Source organism: Meleagris gallopavo, chromosome 1 (assembly GCF_000146605.3).
Source record: "Meleagris gallopavo isolate NT-WF06-2002-E0010 breed Aviagen turkey brand Nicholas breeding stock chromosome 1, Turkey_5.1, whole genome shotgun sequence".
Lineage (NCBI taxonomy): Eukaryota > Metazoa > Chordata > Aves > Galliformes > Phasianidae > Meleagris > Meleagris gallopavo.
This window is the reverse complement of record NC_015011.2, coordinates 176531976-176551972: the sequence shown is the minus strand read 5'-3', so window position 1 is coordinate 176551972 and position 19997 is coordinate 176531976. Positions and strand designations below refer to the sequence as shown.

Sequence of the window (19997 nt, the reverse complement as noted above, 5' to 3'; positions counted from 1 at the left end):
AATCTTTTGCCTACTCAGCTACTAATACTATGCTGAGGAGTGTCCTGTATGAGTCTAAATAGAAGCTCATGTTTTTTACTTTGATTTTTAGTTATAGAAAAAAAGATTAAAATTGAGACGTTGTATCTGGGGATGTTTAAGAGGTTCTGACATACTGAGCCAATATGTTTCTGCAAACACTGTCATTCCAATCTTTTCAGTGCTGTAGGTCATGTATAACTTTAGGGACACACTTTTGGGCCTTTCAAACTGTGTGACATTTAAAACGTTCACATTGATATTTCATGTGATGGTTTGTGAGGTTCAATTCTGTATTCTGTTTTTGTTGCAAATTGGGATTTTGTTCAAGTCTGTGGAAAGATTGCTTCGTCTCTTTCATCGAAATGTATATTTAGCATTAGATAGACTGAATATGCTGCACATACAGAACAAATTAAGATGAAATGTAGAAACAAAACTTGCTAGAAGATCCATGTATTTGACTTAAATAATTGTTGATTAACTATTTTTTTTCCCAGCTTCCAGAAAGAGCTATGTTTCAGATCAAACAACACAACCCCACACAATATGGAGTTTCTGAATGGCAGCTAGAAGAAGCTCAGGTTTTCTGGGCTAAAAAGGAAGAGAGCCTTGCACTGAATATTCTGAAAGAATTGATAAAAAAATTAGATGCAAATTGGTTTCAGGTATGTGCTATGTAATGTGAGATCTAATGGAAATTAACTTATTTAAAATCGTGTCTGTGGTTTTCTCTTGGAATAAAATTAAAAGGCCATCTGCAGTATTATAAAATGTTCTTTTCAGTCTCAGGATGTGTGAAAGTGAAAAAAAATCTGTACTAGCAAATTGTAACAAGGGATTTCAAAGGGAATCCATAGGAGTGGCAAGTGTCAGAGTTCATAATTCAACTTCCAGTGCCACCACTGTGAGATGTATAGCTATTTAAATTCAGATATCAATTAATCAATATCAATTTCCCATGATTAAAGCAAATTAACATGTCTTATACAATGCTGTCTGATAGAAGTATATCTTCTTGTTCTGTGCCAGTTGTTAAATGGAATAATTTCCAAGCAGAACTGTTTAAGTATATTATGTTGGGAATACTGTACATCTTTTGTTACAGAATAAAGATTTTATCCTTTGTTTTCATCCTTTGTCCTTATTGTGTGGGTATATATACAGTCTATAATATTCATCAGCTTGTTACAGTCAGTGTTGTCGTCTCAGTCAGGTGGTCTTTAATATGTGTCTTATACTAGAAGTATTTTGGAAACTTGTCCTGCTGTAGAATTAAAGCTGAGCTTCCAATCTGCAGGGAAGTCCATTGGAAATTTGCTCCATCGTCTTTTCAGAGCACTTTTTAACCAAGTTTCCACACAAATGTCTGCCTGAAAAATATAATGATCACATATAGTTATCACAATACCTGATCCTTCCTACATTGTGCACAGTGGTCATTCAAATTAAATAGGTATATTAGAAATAACTGTTCTGGAAACAGTTCTGAATTTATCTTATTTTTGTTCTTTTTTTATTATTATTTTATTGTGCTTTTCATTGTTCAATTTGTCAGATATTTTAAAGTATGTATTGTTCTTATGTGATTTAAATTACTGACTACTATGTATGTGGAGAGTAAATCACAATGTAGATGCATTGCATGTAATAGACCTAAATGACTGACTTATGTTTAGAGGAATTAAAAGCTTTATAAATTGTCTACTTAATATGTCAGTAATATTTCATTTGATGCCTTGTTTTCTTCTTTTTTTTTTCTTTCTCCCCAAATTTGCTTTTGTAAAGGTGGAGAATGATCCTCACCTGAAATTGATGTATACAGAGTGTCTGAGGCTATGTGGAACCTGGTTAGCAGAAACATGTTTGGAAAACCCTACAATCATCATGCAGAAATACTTAGAAAAGGTGTGTTCAGACTTTGAAATGCTCAGTCTTTGGGATAATGCTGTTGTAAAATATTTTGTTGGAATGTCCAGTACATTTTATTTTTGAGGGGTCAAAAATAGTTTCTTAGTTTAAAAAAAATGAACCTTATAGTTTCAGATAGCATTATGTAACATTGTAATCATATGAAGTATTCACAGTATGGTTTTTAGAATTTACAGTGAAATATCTATTAATATTGGCTTAGAAGTGTTAATGACTTATAATGTTTGCCTTTTTCCTTCCACCCCATTCCCATCTTTTCACCTCCAGGGACAGATCATTGACTTGGTCATATGTACTGTATGGAGATTGTATTTGTAGCAGTTTCATCCTAGGTGCTGGAAAATCTTGCACTAATGCTTCAAAGTACAGACATTTAAAAAAAAGATCTTAGCCACAGCCGAAATGTTTTTGTTAATATGTCTAATTTGCCCACATTTCTTTATTTCTAATCTGTGAAAACTGTGCATAGCTGCTTTTCTCTTTCACTTTCTACATTGTTTCATCACTCTGGTAATTTGTATCAGTGACTTTCACTTACAATTCTTCTCTTTTTGTACTTTTTGACTATTTTTCTATTTTTTCTTACCATGTTTTGATGCAGGGTTGTAAAACTTCATGCCTAGTTATTCTAAAAATAGGTTGTATTACAAAAGTAGCCTGATAGATTTTATTTTGTATTTATATATATTCATCAGAGGCATCCTTAACTGACACAATTAGTTCAGACAAGCAAGTAGCCCTGCTTGAAGGATTTGGATAAGACAGCTTCCAGGAGTCCCTTCCATTCTGTTATAGTAGTTTGGTCAGGTATTGTGCAGTAGCCAACTATCAGCCTTACCATTATTGTAACTTCACTTTTAGGCTGTGGAAATTGCTGCAAGCCACCGTGGAGACAACAGAGATGAACTGAAGAAAGGAAAGACAAAGGCTTTCCTGTCTTTGGCTCGTTTCTCTGATAATCAGTACCAGCGAATTGAGAATTACATGAAATCCTCGGAGTTTGAAAATAAGCAGGCATTACTGAAGAAGGCCAAGGAGGAGGTTGGCCTCCTGAGGGAGCGTAGAGTTCAGACCAATAGGTGAGCATTCAAATTGAGGGGTGGTTACTACAGAGCCATTCAAGGGTTCATCTTTACTAATTCTGTCTGGGCAAGTGGTACAGCATGGCTCTCAGCTCTACAGCAATGGCTGAAACTGTAATCCTCGTTACCTGTAGTTACTGAACTGGGCTTGGACGTTGTCTAGGAAAGTTCTAGTTGGTGTGGGCCAAAACTAAGCCAAGGAGCTTTGCAACAGTTAAAAAGTACGAATGATCATGAGCCAGAATTCACACTTATTCCCCATCTGACAGAGTAGGAATAAGTGAGTTTGACATTTTTTTTCTATCAAACATTTGGTGAAAGTTTAGAATTCATCTTAATGTAGAACTATTAAAAGAATTAGTGAGAGCAGTTGCAAGCAGGTGGTGAAATCTGAACTTCAACAGTTGGAAAGTGAGGTTCTTACGCAAATGATTTGTACTGGATATTCACACTTATACCAAGACTGAGATTAAATCATTAGAAAGAAAAAAGACAGTAAGTATTTACTTAGAGTGATGGGTTTGTTTGAACATGCACCAAAGGAATAGCTTCCACCATTTCATTTCACAGATGTTTATTTTATTGTACTTGTACATATGAAACAAAATAAAAAAACGAAATTGGTAAGCAGCAGAACTAGGGACAGCCCAGTCAGTTCATTGAGAAATAATTTCTTGTTTAAAAATAATGTTTCTTCACATAGATATACAGTGAAGGTTCAGCGAGAGCTTGAGCTGGATGAATGTGCCATCCATGCCCTAACTGAGGATCGTCAGCGTTTCTTGTGTAAAGCAGTGGAGAACTACATCAGCTGTTTGCTCAGTGGAGAGGAACATGATATGTGGATCTTCCGACTATGTTCCCTATGGCTTGAAAATTCTGGAGTTGACAGAATCAATGAAATGATGAAGGTACGTCTCCTGCTGTTTTTCTTGATGATGCTTTGACATCCATTATCCATCTTTCTTCTGCTCCTGTTTCTAGAAGATGAACTGTGCTGTATGCTTTTCTTTGTATTTCCTTAACTTTTTCATCAAGACCTGCCTTTTCTGGTCATTATTGCTCATCAGTGAGTTGCTTATCAGTGACAGCTGTCATTCTCACTGCATTTTAATTTTATTTCAATTTAATGAAGCATTTTAAGTTGACGTGTCTGTGGGATGAAATGTATTCATGATCCTTCACTGTTTCCAGTGTTGCTCTTTACATACCTTGTATATTACTAATGTCTTTCTTTGTCATCTGTGAGTATGTTGTTCTAGAGATATGTATTATATACACTTCTGGGTGAACGGATGTTCTTTTAAGCTATCTGTAAAACACAGTAACCAAGGACTATTAAGGTCTTCTTTCTCTGGTTGGTTCTGTAATTTCTGCAGTGATGCAGGATGTCTTTTCATTCTTACATGAATGATCTGAATTTATAACAGAGATCTGTGGAATTTGTTGCTTCATTTTGTCTTATAATTAACTTTGGAGAACATTAAGTTTTCCTTTAATTGTACTTTTAACACTCAATTATTTATTGTCTTAAGCTAGATTGTTAAGTTTTTTTTTTAGTGAATCTAGATTTGAGGGTATTCTGAATTAATGTGTCTAGGCTCTGCTCTACTAGAACAGCAAGAACTGTTTGTCACCGAGGCCTAGGAACATGAACCAAGGTGCTGTGATACTCACTGGATTGCCATTTGGTCACACAGCAATAATTACTCTGTTTAAATATTACAAACAAAAGCAGGATGTCTCCCCCTTCCCTGGTATTTTATGATTACGATACTTTTTGGTGCTTAATGCAACTTTTTAACTGAATTTTCTCCACTACAGAAAAATGCAGAGAAAATCCCTTCTTACAAGTTTTTGCCTCTGATGTACCAGCTGGCTGCTCGAATGGGAACCAAGATGATGGGTGGTCTAGGATTCCATGAAGTTCTGAATAATGTAATTCATCATTTTTGTTTCTGAAGATATTTTGATAGGCGTAGTGGTACATTCTCCTAAACAATATGCATCCTCCTTTATGCAGCCAAAGCCCAATGAGTTATGGCATGATAATTGCTGGTTCAAATGAGTGATGCAAACTCAGCATGGGGGGGATCTGGGAGAGAGAAGATTGGGGATTTTTACGTTGTTACATCGTTGGTTTTGTTGTTGTATAAAACTAGTCCTATGCAGATATAGGAATGCATTATGAATGTATTACCATTGTGGAAGTAATGTCTGAGTGATTCCTATCCTTTGTTTCTCGTGGAGAGTGTTAGAAGCTTAAAAAACTAATGCTGTTCATTAATTAATTTTTCTTTCTCCCATACACTTTTCAATAATGGAATCTTCTTGTTTTTCCCTGACAGCTAATGTCTAGGATTTCACTGGATCACCCACACCACACTTTGTTCATAATACTGGCCTTGGCAAATGCTAACAAAGATGAACTCCTGACAAAAACAGATGCAAAAAGAATAAATAAGCTAATTAAAAATGCACCAAAAGAAATTTCACAGCTTGATGTGGTAAATGAAAAATTCTATTAATCACATTCAGTCTTGTGATAAATATCTCTGTTATTTGTTTTAAGGAATATTTTACTGTAGAGCTCAGCAGCTGACTTTTATTAAGAAGATTTGAGAGGAAAAAAGTATTTTTTTGTGACAGTAGAACTTCTTTTGATTATTACTGTTGAAATAGGCTATTACTAAAGCTAAATAAAGTAAGGTTAACATTTCCTGCAAACAGATACCCCCCAGTTATTGCATAGCATTTTGTGATAAATGTCCTTTACTTGTTATTTAAGTAGGGGCTTGAGTACATCTGTTGCTGAAAGTTGATACTGAATGGAGCCTTAAGTGGTAACATCTATTCAAAGTGCTCAACCTTACGTAGTGTACTTTTGTTTCTTTATATGATGTTAATGTTAAAAGCCATGATGATACATAATGCTGAACTGCAGCTTCATACTAATTTTGTGATTACTTAATTTTTGTTGGTACCTGCCTGTGGAACAAACTCATGTTGGATTAATGCCCTTTCTCTCCCCCTTCACTGTAATCTGGCATGATTGTTTGTCATTACCCTCCTACCCCTCTCCTGATACAAATTTTCACCACATTTGTATGTGGCTCTTTTTTCTTTTGTTATCCCACCATTAGGAGTAGGCTTGTTCTAAACTGAACTAAGTCTGACAGCCTTAGGTACAGAAGGGGCACGTGGTCATATTTCTTCCCTTGTATTCAGGCTTCTCTTCATTTGGGAGTAAACAATAGAAATAGGAATATGAGGAAAGAACATCTGAAACCACCTATCCCTTTTTTCTGAAGAATTTTTGTTGTTTTCTTGCATTCTGACTGGACAGATTTACTCTATTTCTGCCCTCAATAATATTCAATTTTTATCTGAGAGATAAAAAGCTCATATCAACAAAGCTGCCAGTTACTGCAATTTTCTATGTTTTCATACAGTTGATCTCAATTGTACTTAAGTAACTGCCTGCTATTGTGCATCTCTAATTGAACAAAGTGTCATTTGCAATATCTGATTTTTATACTTTTGTACTTTCATATTTAAGGACAGAATGGAGGCTGCTAGAAATATAATCAACATCATAAGAAAAAGGAGAGCTTACATGGTTAGAGATGTAGAAGCGCTTTGTGATGCTTACATCACATTAGCAAATGTAGACGCTACTCCATGGAAAGCCCAAAGAGGTAAGTCTTGAAAAAATGATTTGATGATTTTCATTTTCAGCAGTGAAGATATGTGTTACACTTGTTCTTCAATGGAAAAAAAAAAACTCTAAACACTGATATTTTTTTAAAGGAGGTAGTGTGCTAACATTTTGCCCTGCTTTTTTTAAATGTAGAATTTAGCTTGGATTAAAGGTTGTAGGCATTGCTTACACTGTAAGATTTGGACTTTGTGAGTATTAAACTCCAGAAAACACCAGTTGTCCTGTGGTCATCTTCGTCAGCTCGGAACAGAAGTATGCAGTGGGATTTTGCCTCCCAAAAGCAGTGTAAGCTGCTTTTCATAAACTTTAATGTATGTTTATAATTCTAAATATAAATATATGAATTCCATTTAATTACAGGAGGAATAAGTATCCCAGCTGACCAGCCAATTATTAAACTGAAGAACCTGGAGGATGTTGTTGTTCCTACCATGGAAATTAAGGTGATTGAAATTGAAATAATTATGTTACATTATTGCATCCTAGTATTACCTTCAAGTTTTTATGACAGTCAGACTGTGTATCTCTTTATCAAATTCTGGAGTTCTTTACAAGTCAATTTATCTGGGTTACTTCCCTGTGAGTTGGGAGATGCCAGCTGAGATCCTTCTCATTAGAAGGCCCTTAGAAGACCTTGACCCAAAGTTCTTACCTTTACTAGATAGGGGCTTGTTTTATGAAGATGATTTTGCCACTGTTAGCACTGGTTAGTCTTTGATCATCAAAAGGGGTAAAGAGATCCCTAAACCACAGAGAAGATCTGGGAATCTCAATCTCTTATTTTGTAGGTGCTAGCTCATAGTTTTAGGGCAGCATTCAATGTTCAGAAAGGTGTAATAGGTCTGCCTTTTCTGCTGTTCCTAATGGACTAGTTTATATGCTTTGGGTCATTCACCATTACTGAATGCTATTCTCCTTAGCATAAATTGGTGGATGTACTGGCACTTATCCTTAGGTGTCCAAACATGTGGGCATATTTCCTCTACCTAGGAAACCTAGCAGTTTCAGAAGTATGTAATTGCTATTTGAGCCAGCCATCTAAAATTTAAATTTTGAAGCTGAACTTCCCTGTGTTGTAGTCCCCCTGGCTATGTCTGTACAGCTGAACAAATAGGCCAGGGAACTGTTTTAGGCTGTTTGACTTCAGAGGCGTGTAACTGCCTAAATCACACTTGTTTGTAGGGCCCTCTTGGTCCCACGTGTTGCTCATCTGTAGGGCGAAATTGTTATTTTCTTTGTTTTTATTCTTCCCCTGTTCAAATGATTTGAAATAATAGGAGCTCTGTAATGTAAACAACTTTTCTTACAGCTGAGTAGGGTTGCTTTGTGGCACAAGGAAATGTAGGGTGGTTGAAGAGACAGGTCATACAGATATGGACAGTTTGAGAATCGTAGATGAGGCTCATTTGCAGCCCAGTGTAAGCTTAATGTCCTCTGACCACACATGAATAATTTCTGGCAGAATGCTTGTTGGCACAAGATGAAGTTGTGTCATTGTTTGTTGAGAAGTCTACAGCCCCACATCCCCTCTACCAGCGAGGCAAACAAGGAGGAACTACTCTCGTGCCTTTGCTCAGCATATTTTTGTAGCTTTTACGGGTATTATCCTTGTAAATTACAGAATACTTACAATAATATTTAAAATGTGGTTTGCAAAACATCTCATTAATGTTTTCTCTGAGGCAAATGCAGGTATTATTTCTAGTAATGTTAAGCCAATTTATAATTTCAGGTGGATCCCACAGGAAGATACGAAAATTTGGTGACAGTAAGGTCTTTTAAGCCAGAATTTCACTTAGCAGGAGGTCTGAATCTGCCAAAAATAATAAATTGTGTAGGATCAGATGGTAAAGAAAGGAGGCAGCTGGTGAAGGTAGGCTCTGTCTGTTGTAGTGATAATTTTTAAATTGTCAGATCATTTTTCTCTAGTATCGCTAGTGTGCCATAAGCAAACTTTACACAGTTCAGTTTTCCCTGTTCAATGATGCTTTAGTAAAGGAAATCACAAAATATCTTGTAACATTCAATATTGTTGTAAATATCTTTCAAAAAATGCATGTAATATATAATAACATAAAATAGCTTGCCCGACTGTTACCAGGCCTGCTGACTCATGCAGCCATGTATGAGTTACTGACCTGGAGTGCACATCAAATGAAAAAACCATCAACATTTTGGGTACTGCATCCCTTTTTCTTTTTTTTTCACCCATCTAAAAATAATTACAATTCAGAGACAACATGAAACATGTGGAGATACCTACATATCTGAACAGTTTCTCAGTGAACTCAATTGGTTTCACACTGCCTGGCCCCCGATGCCTCGTAAACATTCAGGAGCTGTTGTGAGAATTCTGACTGGCAGCTCAGAATTGAGTAATCATAGAAGTTTTAAGGAGAGATGAGAGTCTCCAGGCATGCACTGTCTTCTCAAATGGCACCAACTGATGCTCTCTGCCTGCATGTCAGATTGCTACATACAGAGAACAAGGCAACTTTTGTAAAAAATAAAATAAAATAAAAGGATACCTTAAGGTACGTGGGTTTGTTTGAAACCTTAATTGAAGAGCATTTGTGAAAAGAAAAAGGCGGCTTATCGAGTTCATGATGATTCTGAGTGGCAGAACAAGAAGTTGGATGCTGGAAAAAGTGCTCTTTTTTCCTATTTATGCAAAAGGGCCGTGATGATCTGAGACAAGATGCTGTTATGCAGCAGGTTTTCCAGATGTGTAACACATTGCTCCAGCAGAACACTGAAACACGGAAGAGAAAATTAACCATCCGAAGATACAAGGTAACCCTGGGCAACTGCTGCAGCAGAGGAAAAATACTGTTGATACATGATAAAGCGTATTTTCTCCTCTTTTTGACCCTAGGATAATATGAAACTATATTTATTTATATGTTGTGAAAACTGTCCCTGTGCCTTAAAGCGTGGAATGAATTTATTATCACAGACCATTTTTTTCCAACCTTTAAAAAGCTGCTGCTCATTGTATACAGAGATACTGTTCAAAGCTTTCTTAATATGAACTTATAACTGAAATTAAGTCATTCGCAGCCTTTGAATTGTAAGGTATTAAACTTGAGCATACAATTTCGCTCATGAGTTCTTGTTAATTTAGTCGTGCAGCGTTCCTTGCAGTAAAATCCAGAAGTTCTGTCTGGAATCTGTTCCTGTGGGATTTGAATTGCAGATCTGTTTCTGTTGGAATTGAGAATATGGCAATAAATTCTAAGTGTAAATGCAGAAAGAGCATTTCAAAAGAAATTTTCTTCTCCTTTTCCTTTTTTATATGTTAGGAATTATAGCAATAGCTCTGGAGGTGAGCCCTGAGTAAGTACTCTAAAAGTTTAAGTTCTTGTCTTTGACAAGTGAAAATTGTGCATTCCAGAATCTCTAAGGAAAGGTGTCTGAAGTGCCAGCATAGTCCAGGAGTTCATAGGTGGAGTTTGATTCACATTTTAAAATAACTTTCAATAGAGATGTTTGGTTTTATGTGTTCAAAAAGGAACAGGAATAGAGAGGAAGAAAGAGGGGATCGTATGATGAGATGAACAGACTTCCATAAGGAAAGAAAATTGAAGGGAACAGACCAGAGCTATTTCTCTGAGACCAGCAGACTGTTGGTTCTCAAAGCCCATTCTGTGTTTTAGAACACTGATCCAAACATGGAAACTGGGCAGAATAATTAAGTTGTATTAAAGTATGTAGCGGAGGGTTCTCTGAACTAAGGAAAAAATATGCAGTATTTGCTAGAAAAACATGGTGTTCATTTTATATGACTTATTTGTATTACCTGTGTATTAAGATCATATGTTGTAATCAGCTATACAGTTTGGTTTTGTGTATCTTTAAACAAATGCAAATATCCATCCACCCTGCTCTGCAGAATGTATGGTTGTGGAGGTGTGTGTGTGAGTGTTTGACTCTCCCCCATGCAGCACAGGTTTTGTTTGTGCAGGTAGTTCCCCTTTCTCAGAGGAGTGGTGTGCTCGAGTGGTGCACGGGAACAACCCCCATTGGGGAGTTCCTTGTGAATGCTGACAAGGGAGCCCACAAGAGATACAGGCCTCACGATTACTCCGGTTTCCAGTGCCAGAAGATAATGATGGTGAGTCAAAATAATTAAAGAAAAATATTCTGCTATTTGAAGAGGGCTCCTTTATGCTTTTGACATGTAATAGCTAATATGGCCTGTGGCAGGGTTCAAATAGATCTTCAGACTGTTCTGAATGCAGCTTGAGAAGAATTATTGCAAAAATCAACATTGCTGAATGATTTTGTATTGTAGGAAAGAACTGAATATGACTGAATCTCCAAGAACTTTACTATGAGAATGGTGAGGTGCTGGAACAGGCTGCCCAGAGAGGTTGTGGATACCCTATCCCTAGAGGTGTTCAAGACCAGATTGGATGGGGCCCTGGGCAGCCTGGTCTAGTATTAAATGGGGAGGTTGGTGGCCCTGCATGTGGCAGGGGGTTGGAGATTCATAATCCAACCCCCGTGCCATTTTGTGATTCTGTGAAGAAGTGAAACGTTTTCTAGAATGTAAATATATTGGAATTTCAAGATAATCATTGCAGAGACCCAAGAGATTCAGTATGAACTTACTCTAAATTAGCTGATAGTCGTCATGTTTCTCATTGCATTAAGAAATACTTTATTTTTAGGAATAAAGCAAAATACCTGAGTACAAAAATATGGTTTTAGAATGCAGTTTAGATGAATTACTGTCTTAATTGCCATAAGACAGCATTAAAAGGTCCAGCTCCTTAATTGCTCAGTAAAGCAGACAGCAGGGTATTAATGCTTGCTGTCAAAAGACATTCATTTGAAGCTCAGAGAAGGGGGTAGGAGCATTATTTGAGGGGTGGGGGAAAGCATAAAAAAAAGGGAACATATTTCTTTCCAAAGCAATCAATCACACAGAAAATATTTTTTGTGTGTTTAAAGGATGCACAAAAGAAACATTCTGAAGAGAAATACAACATCTTCATGAAGGTCTGTGACAATTTTCAACCTGTGTTTCGTTATTTCTGCATGGAAAAATTCCGGGACCCAGCTGTGTGGTTTGAGAAGCGGTTGGCGTACACTCGCAGTGTGGCTACGTCTTCTATAGGTATCACACTGATCTATTAACATGGCTTTTTAGATTATGGAAAGAGAAAGTTTTACCATTTTGGAGGTAATGACATTTCTGGTTTTGTCACGTGTCAGAAAAGGGGAGTTGGAGGGGGCAAAAATGCCAGCAAGAGCACCAGCACTATTTTTCTTACTAAAACTGCTGATTCTTCCCCCCTCCCCTCTTTCTTTATTTCTTTTATAGAGTATTTGTGTGTTTAGGTTCAGGTGCTTTTTAAACAACAATTCTATTGTTGTGCTTTAAGAGTTTTTTCATTTCATCTGTACCCTAAAATGTTTTAATCTTTTACTTTCCTTGTACTGGTGTCATTAGGAGTGACTGAAATGCTGATTTTAAATTTGGCATTTTTCTTTGATTTCTCTGTCTCAGTAAGGAAGTGTATGTACAGAAGTTCTGGATTACTTCTGGGTGACTCAGTTCTGTATTGAATCTCTGGAATATATTTGTTAGCGTATTGCATATGTTGCAATATACCCTGCTTTAGATATTAGCATATTGCTTATACACTTAAGGAAGATTTAAATCAGATGCCTGGGGAACATTTTTCACTGAGAGGGCAGTGAGGCACTGGGGCAGCTGCTAAGAGAGCTGTGGGTGCCCCGTTCCTGGAGGTGCTCAAGGCCAAGTAGGATGGTGCCCTGGGCAGCCTCAGCTGGTGCCTGATTTAGTGGTCGGCAGCAGGGGATTGGACCTAGATGATCTCTGAGGTCCCAGCCCAAGGCATTCTGTGAATCAATGAAACACTTTCTTTTTTGCTGAAAAATTAACTAAATCTACAGTTTAGCAGAATTTAAATGACGGAATTTTATAGGAAATTTGTGAAGTGGCATTTGCTCTTTAGCGGAACATGGGGGAAGAATTAGTCTCACTTAATTTGTTTACACGTGTTAAAGTGATTCTAATAGCGTTCTGTAAAATCTTTCCTGGTTTTTATGGTGTGTACTTATGGTCTCAAGACTTGCCTTTTTCTTTCAGTTGGCTACATCCTTGGACTTGGAGACAGACATGTTCAAAATATCCTGATAGATGAACAAACTGCAGAACTGGTGCATATAGATTTGGGTAAGTGGAAAGATAAGAGAATCTATTTTTCTTTTTGTAGTTTTTTTTTTTTTTAACATATATTTGATCTTATTTTAGGAGTTGCTTTTGAGCAAGGTAAAATCCTTCCCACACCAGAGACTGTTCCATTTAGATTAACCAGGGACATTGTGGATGGAATGGGCATTACTGGAGTAGAAGGAGTCTTCAGGAGGTAAGTGGTCTTGTATTGCATCACTGTGTGGTGATAAGAAGGCAGCAGAGTAGTTCAGGCATTATGGTTGTTTTATGTTAAATAGTCCCAGTGCTTGGGGGAAGACCTAGATTTCTATTGATGATATTCAAATCTAAGTGCTGCTCTCTAAATCACACACTGTTATTCATGTAACTGTTAAATAATACAGTAAAATATTTTCTAGATGCTGTGAGAAAACAATGGCTGTCATGAGAAATTCTCAGGAAGCTTTGCTGACTATTGTAGAGGTAACTGTTTTTTCCATTCTTTCCAAGAGCAAACTGCCACAGTATCTTCAATTTCTGGTCTTTGAACAGGTTACTGTACCAAATGCTTACATGTTTTTTGTTTGTTTTCTGGAATTTGCATTTAGTATAGTTGGTCAGATTTGTTAATTCATGTTAACTCAGTAAAATCAAGCCCAGTCTGCATTTTCTTTGGGGACTGTTTCAGACAAACAGATTTCCCTCTCCTGTATCTAAAGTACCTGTGACTGCCTTCTAGCCACAGAGCTGTGTTCTTTACATGAGTACTGCCAACAGAAGTAAATACTCTTTGCATAAGTCACAAAGAAAAGAATTAAGCTCTTAAGCAGCCTATACTTGCATCAAAAATTAATAATGATATTTAGTGCTTAGAAAAATATAAAAAAAGAAGACATCTTCATTGCTACGATGGGACTGAATGTCAAAACTGAGCCAAGTATGAAGAACACAGATGCTTGGCATGATCAGATGTGGTTTTATTGTTGCATTGTCTGCTAAGCAATTTTTTCCTTTCCCCCAAATAAGTCATGATATTATAGTTAGCATGAGCATTAACTGAATGTTTCCCTTCCTGCTAGGGCACTGAACTAGATGTAATTAACAGCTGAAATTAAATGGATGCTTACTTACGATGTAGGTGCTGCTCTATGATCCCCTTTTTGACTGGACCATGAACCCCTTGAAAGCTTTATATCTGCAGCAGAGACCAGAGGACGAGGCTGACATGAGCTCTACTCTTGGTGCTGATCCACGAGCATGTAAAAGGAAAGCCAGGTGCCAGATTTACTTTTCTTTTTGATCTGCCAACTGCACTGTTGCTGTGCTTTACAGTTTTATAAATCAGCATTGCTCGTTCTGTTCAGGATCCGTATCTAGTGCTGCTGTTTCCCTTTTTTCTGCCAGCAGTGATGACCAGAGCTTTAACAAGGTGGCTGAGCGCGTTCTCATGAGACTTCAGGAGAAGCTGAAGGGCGTTGAGGAGGGAACGGTGCTCAGCGTGGGAGGGCAGGTGAACCTGCTCATACAGCAGGCCATGGACCCTAAAAACCTGAGCCGCCTCTTTCCTGGCTGGAAACCCTGGGTGTGACTTAGAAGGATCCAGTGTGTTTTGGGAAGAAATTATTTTTCAGCAGCAAATGTCTTAACATTTCAAATTTCTGTTTCCATATTAAAGATTGGATCAGGTGAATTGTAAATGTTTATATGTATCAGTATTAGGTGGATGGCTTTGGGTGGTGTTTTTTTCATTAACTTGTTAGCAAGAAAACCTTTTCTTCCTCCACTTATATTTGCAATACAGCCTAAAAGCAAGCAGTGCTTTGCTGTTTTCTGTGGCTTGCAGGGACTTTGCTCATACATAATGTTCTTAAAGCCTGAGGATCATCACTTGTCTAACTAATCAATATCAAGTCTTGCAGGTAATAATTTGGTATAGTAAGATGGCTGTGCAGAATAGACAATCTGAAAAGCAGGCATGATGACATAAGTGACTGGAGTACATTTCAGGAGTGAGGGGAAGGGAACATACATTAAAGATAATGCCACAGTGGTAGTTGGCAGAAGTGCAACAGAAAAGAAGAGAACCTCCTGTTTAACAAGCTGGAAATTCAGGATATTTTTCTTAGCTTAGTTAAATGGGATATGACCCTTGAGCCAAGTGTAATACTGCTGCTTTTTTTGTATTTTATTTTTATAAATCACTTCTTTTCTATTTTGCTATAGTGTTACTATAATACTGTAAACTATATGTGTATATATATTTGTTTTTGTAACTAACTCCTGTGATAAAAGAGACCGGCTCTACACTGGTATACAAGATGTCCCTCTAAGACAATCATTCTGTATCTGGAGTACCTTCAGGAACAGTGATGTTATGTTTTTGAGTACAAAAAACAATAGTAGCTGTACTCATTTTTACAGATGACATTGCTGCTTCTGAAATAAAAAGAAATAAAAAGGCTCATCAGTGCATACTGATAACAGAAGAATCTCTTCAAACAACAATCTCATTCATATAGCTAATAAAGCTTTCCGAATCATTTCTACGTTTAAAATTATGAACAAAGTTTTGTGTATCTCATGTTATCCTACTTTCCGCTTGGTGCATTTTTACAGCAGCATAGGCAGAGTTTCTGGTCTAATCTGCATTTCATTGAATTGTGTGTTTTCATAATTTTGATGCTGTTTGTTTTATATGTTAATGTTAACATAGTGAAAAGAATCATTTGTTTTCATGATGCTGACATAAAGCTGTGTTGATCCTTGGAACCAAAAGTGCCCTGTGGCTTTTCACTGAAGAGTAACAGCTTTGTGCTGGAGTGCAGCCGTTTGGTCTCTGGAAATGGAACTCTAGGAAAAGACCAAATAACAAACACTTGGACAGTTCTTACTGTTAAGCAGTGATAAAAGAAAATCCAGTCTTGTTTCCTGAAGTTTCTTTCTCATGCTTCTGACAGAGGAAGTTCTTTGGGCTTTTTTATTTTTTAATATTAGAACTCTCACTGATTGTACGAATGAATGTTGCATGAAAGCGTTTGGCAGATCCTCTCCTTCCTTCATGAGTTGCAGATGCTCCACTTGAAAGGGAATGCTTTCATCTTGCTGGGCTACAATTTAGCCTCATTATTTGAAACAAACACTGAAACCATTAATATTAATTCAATTGTCTATGGAAAGTCTAACTTGAGAGGAAATAATACAATTATTCCTCTGCAGTGTCTAGATTGTCATGTTACCTGTCATGTTACCTGTGCAAAGCCTCGTGTAGCCAAATGGTAACCCACCAAGACTGTGCTTTCTAATTATTTTTGTTCCAGCAATTCCTTAATTTTTAAACATGCAAATTAGTGAATAGTTTCCAAAACTGTATTGTCTGTAAGTATACAGTTTCCTTGTATAAGAGTAGAAAAAGGGAAACCTGGGTAGAAATGCTCTTTAATTCTGAACAGCGTAACCATTGGCAGAAATGTTTCTTCTAAAGATAAGATGGACTGATAGTTGAAAGCCTCATACATTTACTACATTAGTAAGCTACAGACACAGGAGGACATGTTATGTTGCATTTTAGTATTATTTTTTTTCCTGGAAATTGTCTTAGTAAGTTGAAACACATTTAGAAAAGGTCATTTCTAAGAAAAATGAGCAGTGATCTGATACGGAGCTGAAATTTGTAATGGATATTGATTTGTTGAAGACAGCTGTCTGCTTAAAATTGGCCACTTCTGATGTAACTTCTGTTGGACAAATATCCTCAGCAGTGTGCAGTGTAACACTGAGGTTGTCAGCAGGTAATGCAGTTTGGAAGATAGAACCTGACTGAAATTTTCCATTGTTAATGTTCTGAGGATAGGAATCACTTCAAACTGGTTGCCTGGGGAGCTGCATCCTATTTAGATAAAACCAGGATGTCCATCTGTGTGAGTGCACATCTGAAAATATGGCTTGTTCTTATGGATAAAGACAACTGAAAGTAATTTTTGCAGTAACTGAATTAGTTAGGTCACTATTGTTTGTTACTATGAAATTCTGAATTTATAAAGTAGATTCATTACATCTCTGCTCCTTCTTGAGCACACTTAAATGTTAGGCTTCATATTTTCAGGGACCAAGGAAATGCAAATACCTATAAAACATCCCCCTTTTGAATCAGTTAATCTGTTTGGATTGAGCTGTGAGGTCTTGTGCCCTTGTGAGGACTCCTTGGCAATGAAGCACCTTCGTGCCATTTTGGGGCTGAAGCAGTGTTAGGATGCTCAGTGGTGCCTGACTGTTTCTAGATTGTTAAGTTTCAGAATTTGCCTGTGTCACAGACAGACAGGTGTTTGGGCCTTTTCTTTGCATTATGCTGGACATATTCCTTTGGGAGAAGGAAGGGATGGAAAGAGAGGCTGAGTGCTTTTCTAATTACTGCAGAAGAAAGTCTTCCAGTTCCCAGTGATGGGCCCTATGAAGTCTGACTGTCCTTCTAGACCACATATCCTGAGTGCTGGTTATTGAGAAGCCAACTCTCTGTTGCCAAAGCAGTATTCTACAGACCAGTACAGGAAAATTCTGCCATAGAGAACAAGTATTTGGCTTGTAGAAATTTCTCAGTGTCTGCATTTGTTACACAAAGCCCCTATATGTTTTACATATTCTCACTCAACCCCCAGTGTTTCCTTTCTCAAAAGCAGAGAAAACTGAACTTAAAGATTGGAAATCATGAGCTCTGGAAGTGAAATAAAGGTGTCAGAGGAGTGAAGCTATTTCCCAAAATGTAGTTGTGTTTCTGAGTCACAGCTGGAACTTGTTTTGTGGGAGCTGGACAGATACTGAACATAAAAAGTTCTTCAGCCTGCGATGCCCTCAGCAACGTGATGGAATGGATGTTTCTTTTAGGTGAGATTAATTTCTTACTATTTGGGAAAGTTCTGTGATGCTGGCTGAGATGTCAACACCTGAAGTGCCAAAATGGCCTCTCCCTAAGGTGTGTGAAAACCACACCATTGTGATTTTTGTGCATCACTGGGCAGTGGGAGGTTGCCTGACATTTTCCCATGTCCAGTATGTAAGTATATTTGTATTACCTGGGTACCAACTTCCAATATTTCCATCCTTAAAAAATCATTTAAAAATTTAACTATATTAAGAGATTTTACTCTTTTCAGTTCTCACCTGCCCCTCGTATAAGCCCACAGACTTAGGATTCCTGGTTGTTTTAATGATTATAACATTTTTACAGCATGTGTAACCTCAATAGAGGGAGAGAAGATTAATGATTTTATGTGATTTTGGTTTTCACCTGGACGTGGATCTTTTAGGTTCTCCCCAAAGGTGTTAAGACTTCCATAAGAGGAACTGCTTTGCTTGTACTTGCTGTGTCCCAAATCCACTTGTATCTGTGATAGCATTCAGCAGATTTCCGCCAGAGACGGATTTTCATTTACAGAATACAAGGAATATATTTGTAGGGGTTTCTCAGGTCTGTGGGACAACTAAAAAATGACAGCTTTGAAACCTTTATCCAAAAGTGCTCTGTACCAACTGCAGGCTATATGAAAAGAAACAAAAAATAAAGTACTTGTGCTTCATCTCTCATGACTTAGCTGAAATTTCCGGAAACCTTTCAGTCACCCATGAGCTTACCTTTGAAAAATCTGCTGTTTTGTTTTGGCCCAATAATAACCAAATGTGCATATACTCAGTCAGTCAGTCAGTCAAAGGACAACGTGAATGTACATCCATAGCTGCAATGGCTGTGCTTGCAGCATGCACACTCCACAATGGATCTTCCACTCCATTGTTCTCTTCTTTGAGGGAATTTAGCAGGAAGCTTCATTGAAATGTTCATAGGTAGAGAGCTGTAGTGTCAGCACTCAGGTCTCAGGGTGCCTCCAGCCCCTGAGGTGCCACGGGGGTTCTAGGAACACTTGTCAGCAGGAGAGTCTTTGCTCTGTAAGTGCTTCCCATGGGGAATACCCAAATCAAGTGCTCACGTGGAGGGGAGACCCTTACAGTGCTCCTGAGCTGTGTTCAGGTGTTTGGCACTTCAGAACTAAACTGGTACTCCTCTTTTAAAATTGTCATTCCATGAAGCTTGCCAAGATATCTGAAAAAACTCTTACATTATGCACATCTTTAATGTGCAATTAATATCAGTTTATACAACTAAAATTTTAAAATGAAGTCAGACACAAATATGTGAAGCAATATCTAGCCAGCCTCATTAGTATCTCTGCTTGCCATCACATGGGTCTGAATTTCCTTTTTGTTTAGCAGACATTCAGACCAAGGATGGGTTCGTGTCTGGCTCTCTGCTGGATACCATGTGCATGTATTGCCTTAGGCCCATTGCATACGGAATTTGGTCCATTTCTGAAGTAGCCCTGCAGAAAAACTTACAGAGGCTGTTCTAGAGTGACACCGATACTGTGTTGCACGAACAGAATGCAACACAAAGTTATCTGCGGCTGTTTAAGGATGTAAAGCGTGTTGGGGCAGTGTGGGGTTGGGAGGAGCCAAACCCCCTGCAGTTCATCTACCTCCCTTTCAGACACTGTTCTGGGATTGAATGATCTTGCAAACCAAGGTGAAGTATTGCTCTGGGAGAGCAAGGTGGTGCTGTCAAGAAGTGCAGGCATTAGATGGTTATGAAGCACTTTTAGAAAATCAGGGACATTGCTTGCTTAATTTGTGGCATGCTTCTCATCCCCTTTTTCATTTAACAGTACAGACACAGACTTTAGTTAGAACCAAATCCAAGGTGAATTACACAGCTCTTCCAGGCTGTGAGCCAGTCCTTCTGACAGTTGCCCTCCTTAGGCTTCCTCTTCCCCAGAGTGGCACTGAGTGCAGCAAAACAGCTCCTCCTCACACTGTCCACCTGAACTGAGAACAGCAGGGAACAGATTAAGATACAAATTCCTGGCAGTGCTCAGTGCTACAATTAAGAATCACTTTGTAATAACTTTTTCAGCTTAAAGTTTGTGTGCTGGCATAGCAATCCTCTGCTTGGAACCTCTGTGCTGTGCTCTGAGGAAATTTGTTCTGAAGAACCAAAATACTGCAAATACGATCT

The 19997-nt window shown here is 37.7% G+C and overlaps 1 protein-coding gene across 1 annotated transcript; it reads left to right on the top strand.

Annotated features, from left to right (window-relative positions):
- The first annotated feature begins 500 nt into the window (after positions 1–500).
- LOC100540056 (serine-protein kinase ATM-like) lies at positions 501–18512 on the top strand. The gene is made up of 17 exons (XM_019612268.2): positions 501–686; positions 1807–1926; positions 2812–3029; positions 3736–3943; positions 4857–4970; positions 5381–5539; positions 6592–6730; positions 7114–7196; positions 8486–8626; positions 9430–9546; positions 10718–10867; positions 11710–11875; positions 12875–12961; positions 13040–13154; positions 13360–13423; positions 14079–14215; positions 14345–18512. Exons 1-17 carry the CDS (start codon positions 534–536, stop codon positions 14526–14528), a joined length of 2355 nt encoding a protein of 784 aa, XP_019467813.1. The 5' UTR covers positions 501–533; the 3' UTR covers positions 14529–18512.
- Positions 18513–19997: the final 1485 nt, after the last annotated feature.

What these genes read in the sequence shown, in the direction of transcription:
- LOC100540056 (XM_019612268.2), top strand. Translation starts at nt 534, where the DNA reads ATGTTTCAGATCAAACAACACAACCCCACACAATATGGAGTTTCTGAA. An exon ending in CGTAGAGTTCAGACCAATAG is followed by an intron (nt 3,030 to 3,735) that starts GTGAGCATTCAA and finishes TTCTTCACATAG; the next exon opens with ATATACAGTGAAGGTTCAGC. An exon ending in TAACCATCCGAAGATACAAG is followed by an intron (nt 9,547 to 10,717) that starts GTAACCCTGGGC and finishes TTGTTTGTGCAG; the next exon opens with GTAGTTCCCCTTTCTCAGAG.